This window comes from Oncorhynchus nerka, linkage group LG9a (assembly GCF_034236695.1).
Source record: "Oncorhynchus nerka isolate Pitt River linkage group LG9a, Oner_Uvic_2.0, whole genome shotgun sequence".
Classification (NCBI taxonomy): Eukaryota; Metazoa; Chordata; class Actinopteri; order Salmoniformes; family Salmonidae; genus Oncorhynchus; species Oncorhynchus nerka.
In genome coordinates, this window is record NC_088404.1 from 45,692,691 (window position 1) to 45,714,143 (window position 21,453).

Consider the following 21,453-nt stretch of genomic DNA (forward strand, 5'->3'; position numbering starts at 1 on the left):
TTCCTGCAACAACAAGATGATCAAATTAAGATACGGCATCTGTATGTGTGAAAATGTTTGTGTGTACGGCCATAAGGTCATTCATAAAGTCTTTAAGGGCTAATGCAGAGGCCCATGTGTTTCCAAATACATATTTGTATTTGTGTGTTTGGGTTGTTAACCCTGAGGTAACCCCAGCATGTAGTAATGTTAACCCTGAGGTAACCCCAGCATGTAGTAATGTTAACCCTGAGGTAACCTCAGCATGTAGTAATGTTAACACTGATGTAACCCCAGTATGTAGTAATGTTAACCCTGAGGTAACCCCAGCATGTAGTAATGTTAACCCTGAGGTAACCCCAGTATGTAGTAATGTTAACCCTGAGGTAACCCCAGCATGTAGTAATGTTAACCCTGAGGCAACCCCAGCATGTAGTAATGTTAACCCTGAGGTAACCCCAGCATGTAGTAATGTTAACCCTGAGGTAACCCCAGCATGTAGTAATGTTAACCCTGAGGTAACCCCAGCATGTAGTAATGTTAACCCTGAGGCAACCCCAGCATGTAGTAATGTTAACCCTGAGGTAACCCCAGCATGTAGTAATGTTAACCCTGAGGTAACCCCAGCATGTAGTAATGTTAACCCTGTGGCAACCCCAGCATGTAGTAATGTTAACCCTGAGGTAACCCCAGCATGTAGTAATGTTAACCCTGAGGTAACCCCAGCATGTAGTAATGTTAACCCTGAGGCAACCCCAGCATGTAGTAATGTTAACCAAACTAAAAGCCAATAAGATCATAAAGAGTTGAGTCAGCTTATTGAACCCCCTTATGAGCCACATCTCTGACTGTGCAGGAGAGCTTGCTATCAGGTTAACATTAGGAAGAGAAACTATCAGCATTTCTGTCTTGCATTCTTAGGGATCCAACATACTGTTTACATTCAGGTAAACACAAATCCAAGTTGTATCATTTGGCAGAATTCTCCAAGTCAAGGCTTCCAGGGTGTTGTGTCGCTACTTTATGAGTGAAACACTGAACAATACTGTATGCATCTCCTTTGTGTAAAACATAGTTCATGGGTTAAACCTCAATCCACATGGCTGAAAACTAATGGGCAAAACCCAAACAGACCATTACAGTGTAGTATAATATATACTCAACAAATTGGGAGACACAACAGTGATCTTGACATTGATTAACAAAGAGGGGTAATGATTGCAGGTGAAAACTGTTATCCTTAGATAATGAAAACAGGGTACAGTAAAAAGTCAACCAAGCTACCAACCAGACACCAATATCATTAACCAATAAGTAAATTACTTTGTACCACAGAAAAGTCCCATTTCCTGAAATCCGAGTAAGTTACAGCAACGAACACATCTAGATTCAACAATGTGTTTTTCATAATAAAAAAATATATTTTACTTACTACTGACATGATTGTTAGGATGTAATGCTCGAGGTTGCGTCCGTGGTGGCGCGCCATCTTGACGTCAGCAGTCAGCATCAGTTCCACGTAGCGGGGGTACGAGAGGAACCTTTTCTGCCTGGACGGGGCTCTGTGACGGGGGTCTGAAGAGTTGGTGGTGTGGTTGCCTACGTGATGCTCTGTCGTGTGGTCTATCTCGTAACCGGTGTGGTGGATGTCCATTCTATCTCTCAGGGAATCCAACTCTTCTCCCATACTCCTATCGCTCTGAAGATTGACAACTGGCCCTTCCGACCCTTCCCCTGTCGGACAATAGAACAGAGTAACAGAGTAGAATAATCGGGTTGAAGGTCTTGTGATAATAGGAACAGACTAGGACCTGAGTGTAAATAGTGGAACACGTTAAATTATTTATAGAATACAAAACAAAATTAATACCGGACATACATCTTTTATTTGACATCTACTGGCATTTTCATTCCACAGTATTACATGTCTGAAGCTAAAGGCCTCAACTTAGCCACATTCCACTGACATACAGTAATCACCACATATTGGACTTGAAACCCCAAAAAACTTTCAAGGTTCTGAAGAGAAGTTGTAGCGAGCGACATAGGGTCAGTAACAGAGGTCTGAGGGTTAGAGCTGAAGGTCAGAGAAGCTGCACCCCTGAGCTTCAAATTCGACTTCTACAAACACAGAAAACCACACTATTTCTACTGCTGTCTCTGCATTCAACAGGGGCCCTCCACACGAGAGCATGAAGTTAAATCACTTCACTTAAACCACAGCCCGTATATCACAGCAAATGAAAGGGCCACTAAGGGAGGATAAGTTGAACAGAACAGTACAGCTGAAATGCAACAGATACTAGATTCAGACGTTGAGACTGTTATATTCAGGCCAAAGGAGAAAGACCTTAAAAAAGCAGCCATAGACCTGGAAAGCAGCCATATTCTCTGGCTACATGTAGTCCATTGGCATCACTTCCAACCCTTTCCTCTGTTAGGTGGACCTCAGATGAACTGCACGTGTAGCACAGCAGAGCTCAGTCAGTGTGAGATTCCTTTACCATGATGACAGGGAAGGTAAAGAGAGGGAGAGAATAGGAGGAAAATAGAAAAGAACCCTTAGGACAACCTAGAGAGAGAGAGAGAGAGAGAGAGACAGAGAGAGACACAAATAGAGAGAGAGAGAGACAGAGAGAGACAGAGAGAGAGAGAGACACAGAGAGAGAGAGAGAGAGAGACACAGAGAGAGAGCGACAAAGAGAGTGAGAGAGAGCGCGAGACAAGGAGAGAGAGAGACACACAAAGAGAGAGAGAGAGACACAAAGAGAAAGAGAGACAGAGAGACAGAGAGAGACACAGAGAGAGAGAGACACAAAGAGAGAGAGAAAGAGAGCGAGACAAAGAGAGAGAGAGAGAGAGAGAGAGAGAGAGACAGATATAGACACAAAGAGAGAGAGAGACAAAGAGAGCGAGAGAGAGAGAACGAGACAAAGAGAGAGAGAGAGAGAGAGAAACACACACAAAGAGAGAGAGAGACACAAAGAGAAAGAGAGAGAGAGAGAGAGAGAGACAGAGACAGAGAGAGAGAGAGAGAGAGAGAGAGAGAGAGAAAGACAGAGAGAGAGACAAAGAGAGCGAGAGAGAGAGCGAGACAAAGAGAGAGAGAGTGAGAGACACAAAGAGAGAGAGAGACACAAAGAGAAAGAGAGAGAGAGACACAAAGAGAAAGAGAGAGACACAAAGAGAGAGAGACACAAAGAGAGAGAGAGTGAGAGAGAGACAGAGAGAGAGAGACAAAGAGAGAGAGAGAGAGACAAAGAAAGAGAGACACAAACACACCCTACAGAGCCCCAGGACAACAGCACAATTAGACCCAACCAAATCATGAGAAAACAAAAAGATAATTACTTGACACATTGGAAAGAATTAACAGAAAAACAGAGCAAACTAGAATGCTATTTGGCCCTACACAGAGAGTACACAGCGGCAGAATACCTGACCACTGTGACTGACCCAAAATTAAGGAAAGCTTTGACTATGTACAGACTCAGTGAGCATAGCCTTGCTATTGAGAAAGGCCGCCGTAGGCAGACATGGCTCTCAAGAGAAGACAGGCTATGTGCTCACTGCCCACAAAATGAGGTGGAAACTGAGCTGCACTTCCTAACCTCCTGCCCAATGTATGACCATATTAGAGAGACATATTTCCCTCAGATTACACAGATCCACAAAGAATTCGAAAACAAATCCAATTTTGAAAAACTCCCATATCTACTGGGTGAAATTCCACAGTGTGCCATCACAGCAGCAATATTTGTGACCTGTTGCCACGAGAAAAGGGCAATCAGTGAAGAACAAACACCATTGTAAATACAACCCATATTTATGCTTATTTATTTTATCTTGTGTCCTTTAACCATTTGTACATTGTTAAAACACTGTATATATATAATATGACATTTGTAATGTTTTTATTGTTTTGAAACTTCTGTATGTGTAATGTTTACTGTTAATTTTGGTTGTTTTTCACTTTATATATTCACTTTGTATGTTGTCTACCTCACTTGCTTTGGCAATGTTAACACATGTTTCCCATGCCAATAAAGCGATGGAATTGAATTGAGAGAGAGAGAGACAGAAAGAGAGAGAGAGACACAAAGAGAATGAGAGAGAGAGAGAGCGAGAGAGAGAGAGAGAGAGAGAGCGAGAGAGAGAGAGAGAGAGAGAGAGAGAGAGAGAGAGAGAGAGAGAGAGCGAGAGAGAGAGAGAGAGAGAAAGGGAGGAGGAGAGAGTAAGAGAGAGAAAGGATAAGAAGGATATAGGAAAGCACCATGAGGCCAACCTGTGGAGGTAAAGGAAGGGAGAGAGCTTAATTATGCATATCTATTTTGTCTGAGAACAGGGCAGTGTCCTGGGATACTTTGCTGTTGAGGCACAACAGCACCAGGGAAGAGAAGCTAGGGCCAGGGTTGTGGGACTGTGGGGGGCTTCACTTTCTGCTCAGGCAAGCTCCCGGCTGCCCACAAGAGGCTACATTGTTTGGGAGATAGAGTGCAGCAGTAGAGTACAGCTGCAGAGGGTCGTACACACCCCCAACCCTACCCAACCCTTCCCCACTTCTGAAATAACGGACCATCTCAGTCAAAGAAACGGAAGGGAATATTGGTATCACATTAACAAAAAGCATTTTTGCAGAGAGAGTAAAGAGAGCATGCATGACATGGCTGCAATGTTTTGGTCCAAGATCAACAACGTATCTGGATGGATTAAGTTTGGCCAGGGATATGTACAGTACCAGTCAAGTTTGGACACACATACTCATTCCAGGGTTTTTCTTCATTTTTACTATTTTCTACATTTTTAGAATAATAGTGAAGACATCAAAGCTATGAAATAACACGTATGGAGTCATGTAGTAACCAAAAAAAGTGTTAAACGAATCAAAATATATTTTATTTTTGAGATTCTTCAAAGTAGCCATCCTTTGCCTTGATGACAGCTTTGCACACTCTTGGCATTCTCTCAACCAGCTTCACGAGGTAGTCACCTGGAATGCATTTCAATTAACAGGTGTGCCTTGTTAAAAGTTCATTTGTGGAATTTCTTTCCTTCTAATTGTATTTGAGCCAATCACTGCCCTGTGTAGGGTGCCGTCTTTCGGATGGGATGTTAAACGGGTGTTTTGACTCTCTGTGGTCACTAAAGATCCCATGGCATTTATCGTAAGAGTAGGGGTGTTAACCCCGATGTCCTGTCTAAATTCCCAAGCTGTCCCTCACACCATCACAGTCACCTAATCATCCCCAGCTTACAATTGGCTCATTCAGCCCCCTCCTCTCCCCTGTAACTATTCCCCAGGTCATTGCTGTAAATGAGAATGTTTTTCTCAGTCAGGTTACCTGGTAAAATAACGGTCAAATAAAATTAAAATAAATCAAATCAGTTGTGTTGTGACAAAGTATACAGAAGATAGCCCTATTTGATAAAAGACCAAGTCCAAATTATCTCAAGAACAGATCAAAAAAGCAAAGAGAAATGACAGTCCATCAATACTTGAAGACATGAAGGTCAGTCAATGCAGAAAAGTTTCTTCAAGTGCAGTCGCAAAAACCATCAAGCGCTATGATGAAACTGGCCCAGAGTTACCTCTGCTGCAGAGGATAAGTTGATTAGAGTTAACTGCACCTCAGATTGCAGCCCAAATCAATGCTTCACAGTGTGTCACGCCCTGACCTTAGAGAGCCTCTATTTGCCTCTTAGATGTCTCTATTTGGTTAGGTCAGGGTGTGATGTGAGGTGGGCATTCTATTTTTTGTTTTCTAAGTTTCTTTATTTCTGTGTTTTGGCCGGGTATGGTTCTCAATCAGGGACAGCTGTCTATCATTGTCTCTGATTGGGAATCATACTTAGGTAGCCCTTTTCCCCCCCCTTTCAGTGTTGGTAGTTAACTTTGTTCGTGGCACTTAGCCCTGTAAGCGGCACGGTTGTTTCTGTCGTTTGTTGTTTTGTTGGCGACATTTTATAATAAAAGAAAATCTACGCTCACTATGCTGCACTTTGGTCTACTTCCAACGACACCCGTGACTCAGAGTTCAAGTAACAGACACATCTCAACATCAACTGTTCTGAGGAGACTACGTGAATCAGGCCTTCCTGGTCAAATTGCTGCAAAGAAACCACTACTAAAGAACACAAATAATAAGAAGAGACTTGCTTAGGCCGAGAAACACGAGCAATGGACATTAGACTGGTGGAAATCTGGTCTTTGGTCTGATGAGTCCAAATTTGAGATTTTTGGTTCCAACAGCCGTGTCTTTGTAAATTTAAGGCACTCTTAACCAGCATGGCTACCACAGCATTCTGCAGCGATACGCCATACCATTTGGTTTTCACTTAGTGGGACTATCATTTGTTATTCAACAGGACATTGACCCAACACACCTCCAGGATGTGTAAGGGCTATTTGACTAAGAAGGAGAGTGATGGTGTGCTGCATCAGATGACCTGGCCTCCGCTATCACCAGACCTCAACCCAATTGAGATGGTTTGGGATGAGTTGGACCACAGAGTGAAGGAAAAGCAGCCAACAAGTGCTCAGCAAATGTGGGAACTCCTTCAAGACGGTTGGAAAAGCATTCCTCATGAAGCTGGTTGAGAGAATGCCAAGAGTGTGCAAATCTGTCATCAAGGCAAAGGGGTGGCTACGTTGAAGAATCCATGTGTTATTTCATAGTTTTGATGTCTTCCCTATTATTTTAAAAAGTACAAATAAAGAAAAACCCTTGAATGAGTAGGTGTGTCCAAACCTTTGACTGGTACTGTATGTTGAAAAGTACACCACGCATCAGGTTTTCCGCATTTGAGCTGATTTATAGCCACATGTGCTGAGATGTCTTGACTCGGAATGAGAACTTGCAATTTTTCTGCTGCCTCACAGCTGAGGTAAGACCAATCTCTATGGCCAGACAAACCGTCCAATCAGAGAGAAAGGGGAAGACTAGAAGACTGTGATCCAAGCAGCTGCCGGAATGAGCAGTTAACTGGTTATATTCATTCTTTATCATGTTGTTGTCCTGCACTGAGATCAGTACTGAGACTGCATCAAAATACAATACTATATCGTAATGTGTCTGCCAGGCATCCATGGCAATAGACAATATACAGCCCAACACACTTGATTTCCTACCAGTTGCCTTTTACTTCAGTATCCGGATGAGGAAGTTACTACATATACTATACACTGTTTACCTCTGGTTAGTGCTGAGCGATTAGTGCCTTTTGAGGTTGGTCGGGTTTTGGTTCGATGGAAAATAATAATGGCTTTCAATTTTGGTTATTTTTCACATTAAATGCACTATGTGGCTTTAATGCTGTAACAACACTGAATAAAACAATTCATCAAAGTCCCATGATGGCAGTGACAGCCCATTACTGCCTATCACTTATTAACCATCAATTATTCACATTACTTTACCTTAATAAAATATTCAGTTGTAGTTTTTTTGATGACTTTATTATTCATCTCATCTCTATAGAGCTGCTGCCTGCTGTCTGACAAAATCATTAGATTGTAGTTCTTCAAAGTAAATAAGGCATACTTTTATGACTGCTGAGTACCAACTATCAATCACTTAGATCATGTATTTTCAGGTAGAGATACGCTGCGAAGCAACTACTCTCTATCCCTCTCGGTCGCACGTCCTTCTGTGTCTTCTTCCCCCAGACCGTACCAGTAGGCGCATAATATATTATGGTCATTGTAGTTAATTACCACGTTTTCTGCAATAAACTAGGTAGAATATTGGCCTGTTGGAAACTGTAACCTCCCATCGCACAGTTCGGGCTTGATCTGATATATCTCTAGAGAAACTGTGCATTGAGCTCACAGAGAAAACGAACGGCACTCAAATAACTGAACCAACATTGGTCAATTAGTTGTTTAAAAAATGAAAATTAACCAACGTTTTGGTTAATCACTCAGCACTACCTCTGGGTAACCCTGTCATAGTGAGGGTCACCTTGTGGTCTGAGCACCCACCAGCTACTCTATCAAACCACCAAAACAGAAAGAGACTGTAAGGACGATAGAGAGGGTTTAAGAGAGGGAGCGAAAAAGAAAAGGAAAACTACAAGATCATTCGAGCGATGCCCCTGGCGCGGCGGGCACATGAGATGGAGCGTGACACCCTGGCACAACGGCACACAGCTCCTGCCGCCGTGATGCCCTACCCCGTGCCAGCGGCAGGCGCCTGTGTCAGCGCCAAGCCCATCAGCCGGTGCCCACTGCCCATCCACACAGCAGCTGAGGCCGCTGAGCCGTGGCGAAGGCCTCTTTTTCCAGGAACTAGAGCGAAAGAGAGCTCCAGAACGCCACCAGACAGATTTCTCATTGCAGAGCGAACAATCCCGCATTGTGGAGTAGGAGAAAGGGTGGACTAGACCTTTTGATGTTTCTATGTAGTGTGAAGTGAGAAGTGAATAGGGTGGAAGTGGAATACAGTAAGTTGAGGAGCAAGAGGAGGAAATATGGCCAACGTAATAATAGCCTTTAAATCACATTAGATTAGCTATACAAAACCTTTCCGAATTCGCCTTACAGTCAAATCCCCTCTCTCACTGGCCGGTGAACTGCTACTTACACTGTGAGAAGAATAGTTTGGGCTGGCCCTGGTCCGATTCACTCAGAGGACTAAAAGTATTCTCTGACAAAACCCAAAATAGGGGAATTTATCTCTCAATTAAAAAACTATAAAACATGTAGAGATATTTATCAAACATTTATGAAAAACCTCTGCCAGATGTTTATAAAACATAATTAAACATCCATAAATCCCCTGTTCCAGATAACTACAGCAGTAACTCATACTAGCAATGCAGCCCAACACATAATGACATTGCAGTCCAGCCCTACACTCTTAGAAGTAATGGGGCCTGGAAGAACCTTTCAGAGTTCTGAAAACTGCCCTCTGAAAACTGTTTTCGAGGAACCCCTGTGTAAAGGTTCAAACCAGAACCTTATGTGACGGAAGGGGTTAAATATTTTACCTTTTTAATAACAGAAAAATTGGAGGCGTTGCTTATTTGAGGTGTGGCTTTCAGATAGTTATTTTTGGCCACCCGTTTGAGTAAATGTCATTTGTGTTCATATTGTTACGTTTGTACACGGCAAACTTCAATTTCCCTTGAATATTTATGCAAATTACATAGTCTAATATAATTTTATATAGTCTAATATAATTGCTGATTACTTATAGTAATAAAGTGGTAACTACTCCAACTTCGGGATTTGCATAGGCTCTTGAGGAACTCATATACCTCTGTAAGCCCCAATGAAGCTACAAAATTGTCAGTGTTCAACCTTAACATGTGATGACAATACAACAGAACATATGGACAGCAACGACATTTACTCTAACGAGTGGCCCAAAAAAATCTATTTGAACGCCACAACCCTACTAAGCTACACCTCCAGTCCAGGGTTCTTCCAGGAACCCTTTGCTACATTGAAACATCAAAGGATCCTCCAAGAACCCCCCAACTAAACAAAGGTGTAAATATAAACCATTGACCAGCAATGGTTCCTTGAGGATCTCCAGGGGTTCATTGAGGATCTCCAGGTATCCTCGAGTCACCACTAATTCTAAGAGTGTATAATGGCACATATTTCTGCAACGCGTGCCATCAATAAAATACAGTGTTTTTGTTGGCACTTATGTACTCATACATGTAACTGAGGAATCAAAAGCATTTTCTGGTACAATGCCTGCCTTTACAGAGCAGGAAACGGTAGGGATTTCTAATCCCAATAACGTTTTACGACGTAATAATATATAACTAAAGTTATTTATGTATTCTTTGATTAAGATGCATATTACCCACTCACACAAGCACAATCGCACACAGGGCGTTGGAGCACAATAGCCCCCAAAAAGGTACCCATATCAATTATTTTGGTTTACGATCCTTTTAGAGACATTAAATCAATAGTACATCACTTCAACACTTGATACCAGATTGTTGTCCCTTTTTTTATCTTTTCTTTTTTTTTTACAACATAGATGTATCTTTCAAGCATGAGGTCAACAAAACATGACGTTCTCCTCCACTTCAGCTGGATTAAAGTCAATTTATATCTATTCTACGACCTCTTTTCACTCTTGTTCAGAAGTGTCAATGCCAAAAGGCCAACAATAGGAAACACTAATTTCATTGTTCAGCTAATTAACATTATTCTACAATAACCCACTGGGAGAGAAAGAGCTCTGTCACTTGGGTGCCAATTAGGGTGACAGTGTAGCATAGTGTATCTGTAGCATACCTTACACCAAGCATAGGTCATGCCTGGGCCAATCAGGGGTCAGGTCGATTAATGGACAGTACAACATCCTGTAGACCCCCACAGACCTACAATTAAGAGCAATTACTGTGGCTGCTGACTAGACCGAGAAAGGAGGGCACTAATTGTTGCTGAAGAACGAAAGCTTTTAAACCTGGCTGCATGACCCTTGACCAGCAGAAAGAAAGATAGCAGGTTTCACACACACACTGTCTGCCCACAGTGGTGTCAGTGTTACTCTCCAGATCCATGGTAGAAGCCATAGGGTGGCCAGGGGGTTAAGGGTTAGAGTTTAGGTACCAGATGGCCAAGGGGTTAAGGGTTAGAGTTTAGGTACCAGACTTTCTCAACAGGGAATCCCATTCCTCTGCTCTGGAGTTCAACAACAATGACGCAACAGCTAGGAGCCATCTCTACCTCACACGATAAGAACAGTGAAAGCTGCCAGACATTCCTTGCTTCTCTCATGTTGAGACAGCGTAGAGATGATGGTCGGTTAATGGTCGGTTAATTTCTGTTAGCTCTGTTCTCTGGGGAGAGTGTACAGTAAAGATGAGAGGGGTTGCAGAAAACCACACTCATAAAACCACGGCACTGAATCAATTACCCCAAAGCATCTGGCATCTACTTTCCCTTCAGCTTCTAATGAGGACATGAGCGCTCTTTAGATGATGGGAAGTAGATATTCCCCGTGATGTGTCTGAACCCCTTTTAAAATGAGACGACAGCAGCAACATCTTGGATTCCCCTCTCCATCCATATTCCATTGGTCTCAATTCCCCAAGATCAAGTAACCTCCATAGACGTTCCAGACATAACAGTAACATTTCAACCACTTGTTTTGGTGCCTTTAGGAATTCTAGATGGACAGAGGAGCTGACCTGCACCCGTCCTCCCATTAGGGTCCGTTGTGTCTCAGCCTGTCCAGGGCCACGTTGTGGGGACCGTGTCCCTCACCTGTTAACACCTCTCACCTCTGACAACTGTCACTATAATTACACTATAATAGAAAACTGCAGGTCTGATGGATCCCCGTCCCATCCATCTGTTCAGACAGAATACCAAAGGCAGAGTACCTCGACAGAAAATAGCTGTTAGAATTTGAACACCAGATTGAGCAATGAGGGCTCTATTATTGCTCAAGTGCAGAACTGGTGTCCAGTGATGTTTGTTGATACTAACTATAACATACTGGTTCACAATTGCCATTGGCTAGGTCGGAGAAGATAGAGACACAGGTGTAGAGGGGAGGAGGAAGGCAGAGAGGGCCCGAGAAACGTCCGGGGCCGGTGCCAGAGTTTAGAGCGAGACCGGCACATACAGCGCAGACTAGGCTGGGCACACAGATGAAGAGAGAAACTTGCTCCTCTCCTCTCCACTCCACTCCACCCAACTCCACTCCACTCCACCCAACTCCACTCCACTCCTCTCCTCGCCCAGTGATTCCAACCCCTCAGTGGGTAGTCTCATCCACAGCCACATTGACAGACAACACGCACTGAGTGAAACAGATGAGCCCAGCCGAGTTCAAACACACACACACAGTCTGTGCGTACACTTACTTACACACACACACACAGTCTGTGCGTACACTTACTTACACACACACACAGTCTGTGCGTACACTTACTTACACACACACACACAGTCTGTGCGTACACTTACTTACACACACACACACAGTCTGTGCGTACATGTACTTCCACACACACACAGTCTGTGCGTACACTTACTTACACACACGCACACTTCGCCACGCGCACACACGAACAAAGCAAACATTTGTACACACTCAGTCATTGAACAAAGCACTGCCAGATACTCATTTCAGGATGAGCAACAATAGCGGCTCCATGGTGGGGGGCTGGAGGGAGGCTCAGAGTGGCAGGGCCTAAGCCAGGGATCCCCAATTATATTCAGCCGGGAATTACATTCAGCAGTGGGACGGTTTATGCTTGAGCGGATGGTCAGGAGTGCGGAACATAGTTACAAATCATTTGTACACTGCAAATTGACTGCAATAATCCCAAATGTATATAGTATTTAACGAAAACAGAATAATTTCAAACCTTGATAACATGGGATACAATTACGTGATTCTCTATTTATGCAGGGGACATGGGAACAGATTTCCTAAATGAAAATAACTTTCCGCTCATTTCCTGATATTTTACAGACTTTAATGCCCAACAACAACAACAACAAAAAATTGGCAACTTTGGGGGCCAAATCAAATTTGGCCTCATGGGCCGTCTATTGGGAAGTCCTATGGAGCCAGATGACATCCAAAAGCCCCAACACCTATCCGAGCCAGACCCTAAAGGTGAAAGAGGTTGTCTGACCGATAACCATCCATCCATCACACCATTCCTACCTCTGCTGACCTCATTCCAAACACGCCATGAGAGACAAAAACAGCTTCAACTGAGAGCGTAAACAGATGAAATGGAGGGCCGAAAACCTCTCGGGAAGAACCCAATGTCTAATCCCCTCCAATGAGCGACTCCAAACAAAGGGTGACACAAGCGCAAGGTCACACACAACACACAACAAGTGCTTCCATCCGCATACACGAAAGCGCTAAAGAACAGCGAGCGATTCAAGTCGGCTAGTTCAACAACCGGACGTACGGGGCAGAGCACGAGGGAGCAGGCCCACAGCCAACCAACTCTGTACACTCCAACAGAAACTACTTCTCTACAATCACACTAATTGTCCTATTCACAGCATCCCAGTCCTAGTACCAGGGACGAGTCAGGCCGGCAGTAAGGTAAGTACATCATGAGAGAGAAACACACAACTACAACCTCTAATTACCTGCGAAGCTCTCGTAGATGTCAGCTCTGCAGAGACCTAGTTATCAGAGCGAGCAGAGACTGTCCGCCCCTATCCTGGGCCATCCCCCCCATCTTTCTTATTATCTCCGTCTCAAGACGATCGACATAGAGGTTCACATGACATGCAAGCCTTAGCCCACAGACAGATAACCCCCCAGAATGTTGCATTAAGGGACCGACAAGGTCACAGGATTGGGATTTCCGTCTGACAAGCACCTTTGGAGAAGCTTTTAAAACCATCCGGGCACAAAATAGGAACGTTCGCCTCTTAAAACTGAATCACCCACTGAACAGCTCCCAGCTTCACAGTTATCAAAAACAGTGGTAAAAGCAGCCAGGATGGCTTAGTGTACATAAAGAGCTGTAGATCTAGACGTGGCTGCTTGATGCCTAGTGAACAGTTGTAGGGAGGTCATGTTAGTGTCAAGGAAGGTACTGTATCTGAACTTGAATTTCGTAACATAGTATGCCTAAATTATATATTGAGTTTGACAAACATTTTACCGTGAATCAAATGCAAAGCATGAGTCATGCAAGGATGCTGTAGTGCTCTAACAACAATGGATAAACACACAGCCAATGACAGCTTTATTACTGTGTAATGACTCATGATGAAATATCAGAAACTCTATCTTCCCTAAGAGGTTACACTTTAAAAGCCCTTATTATCACAGTTGAATTATCAACACTCCCCTGTTGGTGATGGCATATGAGAGGAAAAAATAGATTTCCGTTGAAAGACCAAAGACAACTGATTGCACAATGGTGGACACAAGGATCTCTTCAACTTGATCTTTGTTCACTTTATCTCAGTGGAAACATACTGTTCTGCTTCGATCAACACATTTTACCAAGAGGGGCAGAGATAGGACTACACCGACTATAGAAACCAACAGGACTACACCGACTATGGAAACCAACAGGACTATGGAAACCAACAGGACTATGGAAACCAACAGGACTACACTAACTATGTAAACCAACAGGACTATGGAAACCAACAGGACTATGGAAACCAACAGGACTACACTAACTATGGAAACCAACAGGACTACACCAACTACGTAAACCAACAGCACTACACTAACTATGGAAACCAACAGGACTACACTAACTATGTAAACCAACAGGACTATGGAAACCAACAGGACCTCACCAACTATGGAAACCAACAGGACCTCACCAACTATGGAAACCAACAGGACTTCACCAACTATGGAAACCAACAGGACTTCACCAACTATGGAAACCAACAGGACTACACCAACTATGGAAACCAACAGGACCTCACCAACTATGGAGACCAACAGGACTACACCAACTATGGAAACCAACAGGACTATGTAAACCAACAGGACTATGGAAACCAACAGGACTTCACCAACTACGTAAACCAACAGGACTTCACCAACTATGTAAACCAACAGGACTTCACCAACTATGTAAACCAACAGGACTTCACCAACTACGTAAACCAACAGGACTTCACCAACTATGTAAACCAACAGGACTATGGAAACCAACGGGACCTCACCAACCATGGAAACCAACAGGACTACACCAACTATGTAAACCAACAGGACTTCACCAACTATATAAACCAACAGGACTTCACCAACTATGGAAACCAACAGGACCTCACCAACTATGGAAACCAACAGGACTACACCAACTATGTAAACCAACAAGACTTCACCAACTATGGAAACCAACAGGACTACACCAACTATGGAAACCAACAGCACTACACTAACTATGGAAATCAACAGGACTATGGAAACCAACAGGACTACACCAACTATGGAAACCAACGTCACTACACTAACTATGGAAACCAACAGGACTATGTAAAACAAAAAGGACTACACCAACTATGGAAACCAACAGGACTACACCAACTATGTAAACCAACAGGACTACACCAACTATAGAAACCAACAGGACTACACCAACTATGTAAACCAACAGGACCTCACCAACTATGGAAACCAACAGGACTACACCAACTATGTAAACCAACAGGACTTCACCAACTATGTAAACCAACAGGACTATGGAAACCAAGAGGACCTCACCAACCATGAAAACCAACAGGACTACACCAACTATGCAAACCAACAGGACCTCACCAACTATGGAAACCAACAGGACCTCACCAACTATGGAAACCAACAGGACTACACCAACTATGGAAACCAACAGGACCTCACCAACTATGGAAAACAACAGGACTACACCAACTATGGAAACCAACAGGACTATGGAAACCAACAGGACTACACCAACTATGGAAACCAACAACACTACACTAACTATGGAAATCAACAGGACTATGGAAACCAACAGGACTATGGAAACCAACAGGACTACACCAACTATGGAAACCAACATCACTACACTAACTATGGAAACCAACAGGACTATGTAAACCAAAAGGACTACACCAACTATGGAAACCAACAGGACTACACCAACTATGTAAACCCCCTTGGGTTGAGCTGTGGCGGAGATCTTTGTGGGCTATACTCGGCCTTGTCTCAGGATGGTAAGTTGGTGGTTGAAGATATCCCTCTAGTGGTGTGGGGGCTGTGCTTTGGCAAAGTGGGTGGGGTTATATCCTTCCTGTTTGGCCCTGTCCGGGGGTGTCCTCGGATGGGGCCATAGTGTCTCCTGACCCCTCCTGTCTCAGCCTCCAGTATTTATGCTGCATTAGTTTATGTGTCGGGGGGCTAGGGTCAGTTTGTTATATCTGGAGTACTTCTCCTGTCCTATTCGGTGTCCTGTGTGAATCTAAGTGTGCGTTCTCTAATTCTCTCCTTCTCTCTTTCTTTCTCTCTCTCGGAGGACCTGAGCCCTAGGACCATGCCCCAGGACTACCTGACATGATGACTCCTTGCTGTCCCCAGTCCACCTGGCCATGCTGCTGCTCCAGTTTCAACTGGCCTGGGCCCTAGGACCATGTCCCAGGACTACCTGACATGATGACTCCTTGCTGTCCCCAGTCCACCTGGCCATGCTGCTGCTCCAGTTTCAACTGTTCTGCCTTACTATTATTCAACCATGCTGGTCATTTATGAACATTTGAACATCTTGGCCACGTTCTGTTATAATCTCCACCCGGCACAGCCAGAAGAGGACTGGCCACCCCACATATGCTCTCTCTAATTCTCTCTTTCTTTCTCTCTCTCGGAGGACCTGAGCCCTAGGACCGTGCCCCAGGACTACCTGACATGATGACTCCTTGCTGTCCCCAGTCCACCTGACTGTGCTGCTGCTCCAGTTTCAACTGTTCTGCCTTATTATTATTCGACCATGCTGGTCATTTATGAACATTTGAACATCTTGGTCATGTTCTGTTATAATCTCTACCCGGCACAGCCAGAAGAGGACTGGCCACCCCACATAGCCTGGTTCCTCTCTAGGTTTCTTCCTAGGTTTTGGCCTTTCTAGGGAGTTTTTCCTAGCCACCGTGCTTTTACACCTGCATTGTTTGCTGTTTGGGGTTTTAGGCTGGGTTTCTGTACAGCACTTTGAGATATCAGCTGATGTACGAAGGGCTATATAAATAAATTTGATTTGATTTGATTTAAACCAACAGGACTTCGCCAACTATATAAACCTACAGCACTACACTAACTATGTAAACCAACAGGACTACACCAACTATGGAAACCAACAGGACTACACCAACTATGTAAACCAACAGGACTTCACCAACTATGTAAACCAACAGCACTACACTAACTATGGAAACCAACAGCACTACACTAACTATGGAAACGAACAGGACTATGGAAACCAACAGGACTATACCAACTATGGAAACCAACAGCACTACACTAACTATGGAAACCAACAGGACTATGGAAACCAACAGGACTATACAAACTATGGAAACCAACAGGACTATGTAAACCAACAGGACTACACCAACTATGGAAACCAACAGCACTACACTAACTATGGAAACCAACAGGACTATGGAAACCAACAGGACTATACCAACTATGGAAACCAACAGGACTATGTAAACCAACAGGACTATACCAACTATGGAAACCAACAGGACTATGTAAACCAACAGGACTACACCAACTATGGAAACCAACAGGACAACACCGACTATGGAAACCAATAGGACCTCACCAACTATGGAAACCAACAGGACTTCACCAACTACGTAAACCAACAGCACTACACCAACTATGGAAACCAACAGGACTACACTAACTATGTAAACCAACAGGACTATGGAAACCAACGGGACCTCACCAACCATGGAAACCAACAGGACTACACCAACTATGTAAACCAACAGGACTTCACCAACTATATAAACCAACAGGACTTCACCAACTATGGAAACCAACAGGACCTCACCAACTATGGAAACCAACAGGACTACACCAACTATGTAAACCAACAAGACTTCACCAACTATGGAAACCAACAGGACTACACCAACTATGGAAACCAACAGCACTACACTAACTATGGAAATCAACAGGACTATGGAAACCAACAGGACTACACCAACTATGGAAACCAACATCACTACACTAACTATGGAAACCAACAGGACTATGTAAAACAAAAAGGACTACACCAACTATGTAAACCAACAGGACTACACCAACTATAGAAACCAACAGGACTACACCAACTATGTAAACCAACAGGACCTCACCAACTATGGAAACCAACAGGACTACACCAACTATGTAAACCAACAGGACTTCACCAACTATGTAAACCAACAGGACTATGGAAACCAAGAGGACCTCACCAACCATGGAAACCAACAGGACTACACCAACTATGCAAACCAACAGGACCTCACCAACTATGGAAACCAACAGGACCTCACCAACTATGGAAACCAACAGGACTACACCAACTATGGAAACCAACATCACTACACTAACTATGGAAACCAACAGGACTATGTAAACCAAAAGGACTACACCAACTATGGAAACCAACAGGACTACACCAACTATGTAAACCAACAGGACTTCGCCAACTATATAAACCAACAGCACTACACTAACTATGTAAACCAACAGGACTACACCAACTATGGAAACCAACAGGACTATACAAACTATGGAAACCAACAGGACTATGTAAACCAACAGGACTACACCAACTATGGAAACCAACAGCACTACACTAACTATGGAAACCAACAGGACTATGGAAACCAACAGGACTATACCAACTATGGAAACCAACAGGACTATGTAAACCAACAGGACTATACCAACTATGGAAACCAACAGGACTATGTAAACCAACAGGACTACACCAATATGGAAACCAACAGGACAACACCGACTATGGAAACCAATAGGACCTCACCAACTATGGAAACCAACAGGACTTCACCAACTACGTAAACCAACAGCACTACACCAACTATGGAAACCAACAGGACTACACTAACTATGTAAACCAACAGGACTATGTAAACCAACAGGACTACACCAACTATGGAAACCAACAGGACTACACCAACTACGGAAACCAACAGGACTTCACCAACTATGTAAACCAACAGGACTTTACCAACTATGTAAACCAACAGGACTATGTAAACCAACAGGACCTCACCAACTATGGAAACCAACAGTACTACACCAACTATGGAAACCAACAGGACTACGCCAACTATGGAAACCAACAGGACTATGTAAACCAACAGGACTATGTAAACCAACAGAACTACACCAACTATGGAAACCAACAGGACTACACCAACTATGGAAACCAACAGGACTATGGAAACCAACAGGACTACACCAACTATGGAAACCAACAGGACTATGTAAACCAAAAGGACTACACCAACTATGGAAACCAACAGGACAACACCAACTATGTAAACCAACAGGACTTCGCCAACTATATAAACCAACAGCACTACACTAACTATGTAAACCAACAGGACTACACCAACTATGGAAACCAACAGGACTACACCAACTATGTAAACCAACAGCACTACACTAACTATGGAAACCAACAGCACTACACTAACTATGGAAACGAACAGGACTATGGAAACCAACAGGACTATACCAACTATGGAAACCAACAGCACTACACTAACTATGGAAACCAACAGCACTACACTAACTATGGAAACCAACAGGACTATGGAAACCAACAGGACTACACCAACTATGGAAACCAACAGGACTACACCAACTATGTAAACCAACAGGACTTCACCAACTATGTACACCAACAGCACTACACTAACTATGGAAACCAACATGACTATGTAAACCAACAGGACTACACCAACTATGGAAACCAACAGGACTACACCAACTACGTAAACCAACAGCACTACACTAACTATGGAAACCAACAGCACTACACTAACTATGGAAACCAACAGGACTATGGAAACCAACAGGACTACACCAACTATGGAAACCAACAGGACCTCACCAACTATGGAAACCAACAGGACTACACCAACTATGGAAACCAACAGGACTTCACCAACTACGTAAACCAACAGCACTACACTAACTATGGAAACCAACAGCACTACAATAACTATGGAAACCAACAGGACTATGGAAACCAACAGGACTCCACCAACTATGGAAACCAACAGGACCTCACCAACTATGGAAACCAACAGGACTACACCAACTATGGAAACCAACAGGACTTCACCAACTATGTAAACCAACAGGACTATGGAAACCAACAGGACCTCACCAACTATGGAAACCAACAGGACCTCACCAACTATGGAAACCAACAGGACTACACCAACTATGGAAACCAACAGGACCTCACCAACTATGGAAACCAACAGGACTACACCAACTATGGAAACCAACAGGACCTCACCAACTATGGAAACCAACAGGACTACACCAACTATGGAGACCAACAGCACTACACTAACTATGGAAACCAACAGCACTACACTAACTATGGAAACGAACAGGACTATGGACACCAACTATGGAAACCAACAGGACAACACCAACTATGGAAACCAACAGGACTACACCAACTATGTAAACCAACAGGACTTCACCAACTATGTACACCAACAGCACTACACTAACTATGGAAACCAACATGACTATGTAAACCAACAGGACTACACCAACTATGGAAACCAACAGGACTACACCAACTACGTAAACCAACAGCACTACACTAACTATGGAAACCAACAGGACTATGGAAACCAACAGGACTACACCAACTATGGAAACCAACAGGACCTCACCAACTATGGAAACCAACAGGACTACACCAACTATGGAAACCAACAGGACTTCACCAACTACGTAAACCAACAGCACTACACTAACTATGGAAACCAACAGCACTACAATAACTATGGAAACCAACAGGACTATGGAAACCAACAGGACTACACCAACTATGGAAACCAACAGGACCTCACCAACTATGTAAACCAACAGGACTACACCAACTATGGAAACCAACAGGACTTCACCAACTATGTAAACCAACAGGACTATGGAAACCAACAGGACATCACCAACTATGGAAACCAACAGGACTACACCAACTATGGAAACCAACAGGACCTCACCAACTATGGAAACCAACAGGACCTCACCAACTATGGAAACCAACAGAACCTCACCAACTATGGAAACCAACAGGACTACACCAACTATGGAGACCAACAGGACTACACCAACTATGGAAACCAACAGGACTACACCAACTATGGAAACCCACAGGACTACACCAACTATGGAAACCAACAGGATCTCACCAACTATGGAAACCAACAGGACTACACCAACTATGGAAACCAATAGGACCTCACCGACTATGGAAAGTCTTATACAACTAAGAGTAATGACACAGTATACCATCAAGACAATAGTCTTCTTCTATAACATTCCTGAACTAGCATGCATGCTCAAATGCCGCAACAAGAGCCGACATAGGCCTATCTGAATGTAAACCTTATCTTTTCACTGATACACATTTTGTTTGTGTCCTGGAAGACCACTTGACAAAACAGACAAAATCTTTGTCTTTTTCAAAAATATGTCTTTCCCTGAACAGCATAGCAGCAAAGAGAGGGGAAAGAAATAATTCCTCACTGAATGACTAATGGAACAGCAAAACAAATATATTTTTTAAATGTACAGAGGGAAGAAGGGCTGGCAGGATGGTTCATTGTAAAACATCTGGCATTTCCATGTGTGTTCTGTTCTGACCAACCAGGATAGTTGGCAGGTTTTGAGCCTCCTTCCAACCCTCCAACCCCCCAAAACCCTTCAGCTTCCTCACCAATGAAACTCCGGCTAGTGACTTTGATTTAAGAAAGACTCTCCT

At 43.5% G+C, this 21,453-nt stretch overlaps 1 protein-coding gene across 1 annotated transcript in view; it reads right to left on the reverse strand.

Annotated features, from left to right (window-relative positions):
• The window catches only part of LOC115134406 (A disintegrin and metalloproteinase with thrombospondin motifs 20-like), a 139,354-nt gene that overhangs the window by 103,667 nt on the left and 14,234 nt on the right, over window positions 1-21,453 (reverse strand). The window contains exon 4 of the mRNA XM_029668339.2: window positions 1,412-1,713. Coding sequence (XP_029524199.2) covers window positions 1,412-1,713 — 302 coding nt within the window. The remainder of the gene's footprint in view (window positions 1-1,411; window positions 1,714-21,453) is intronic.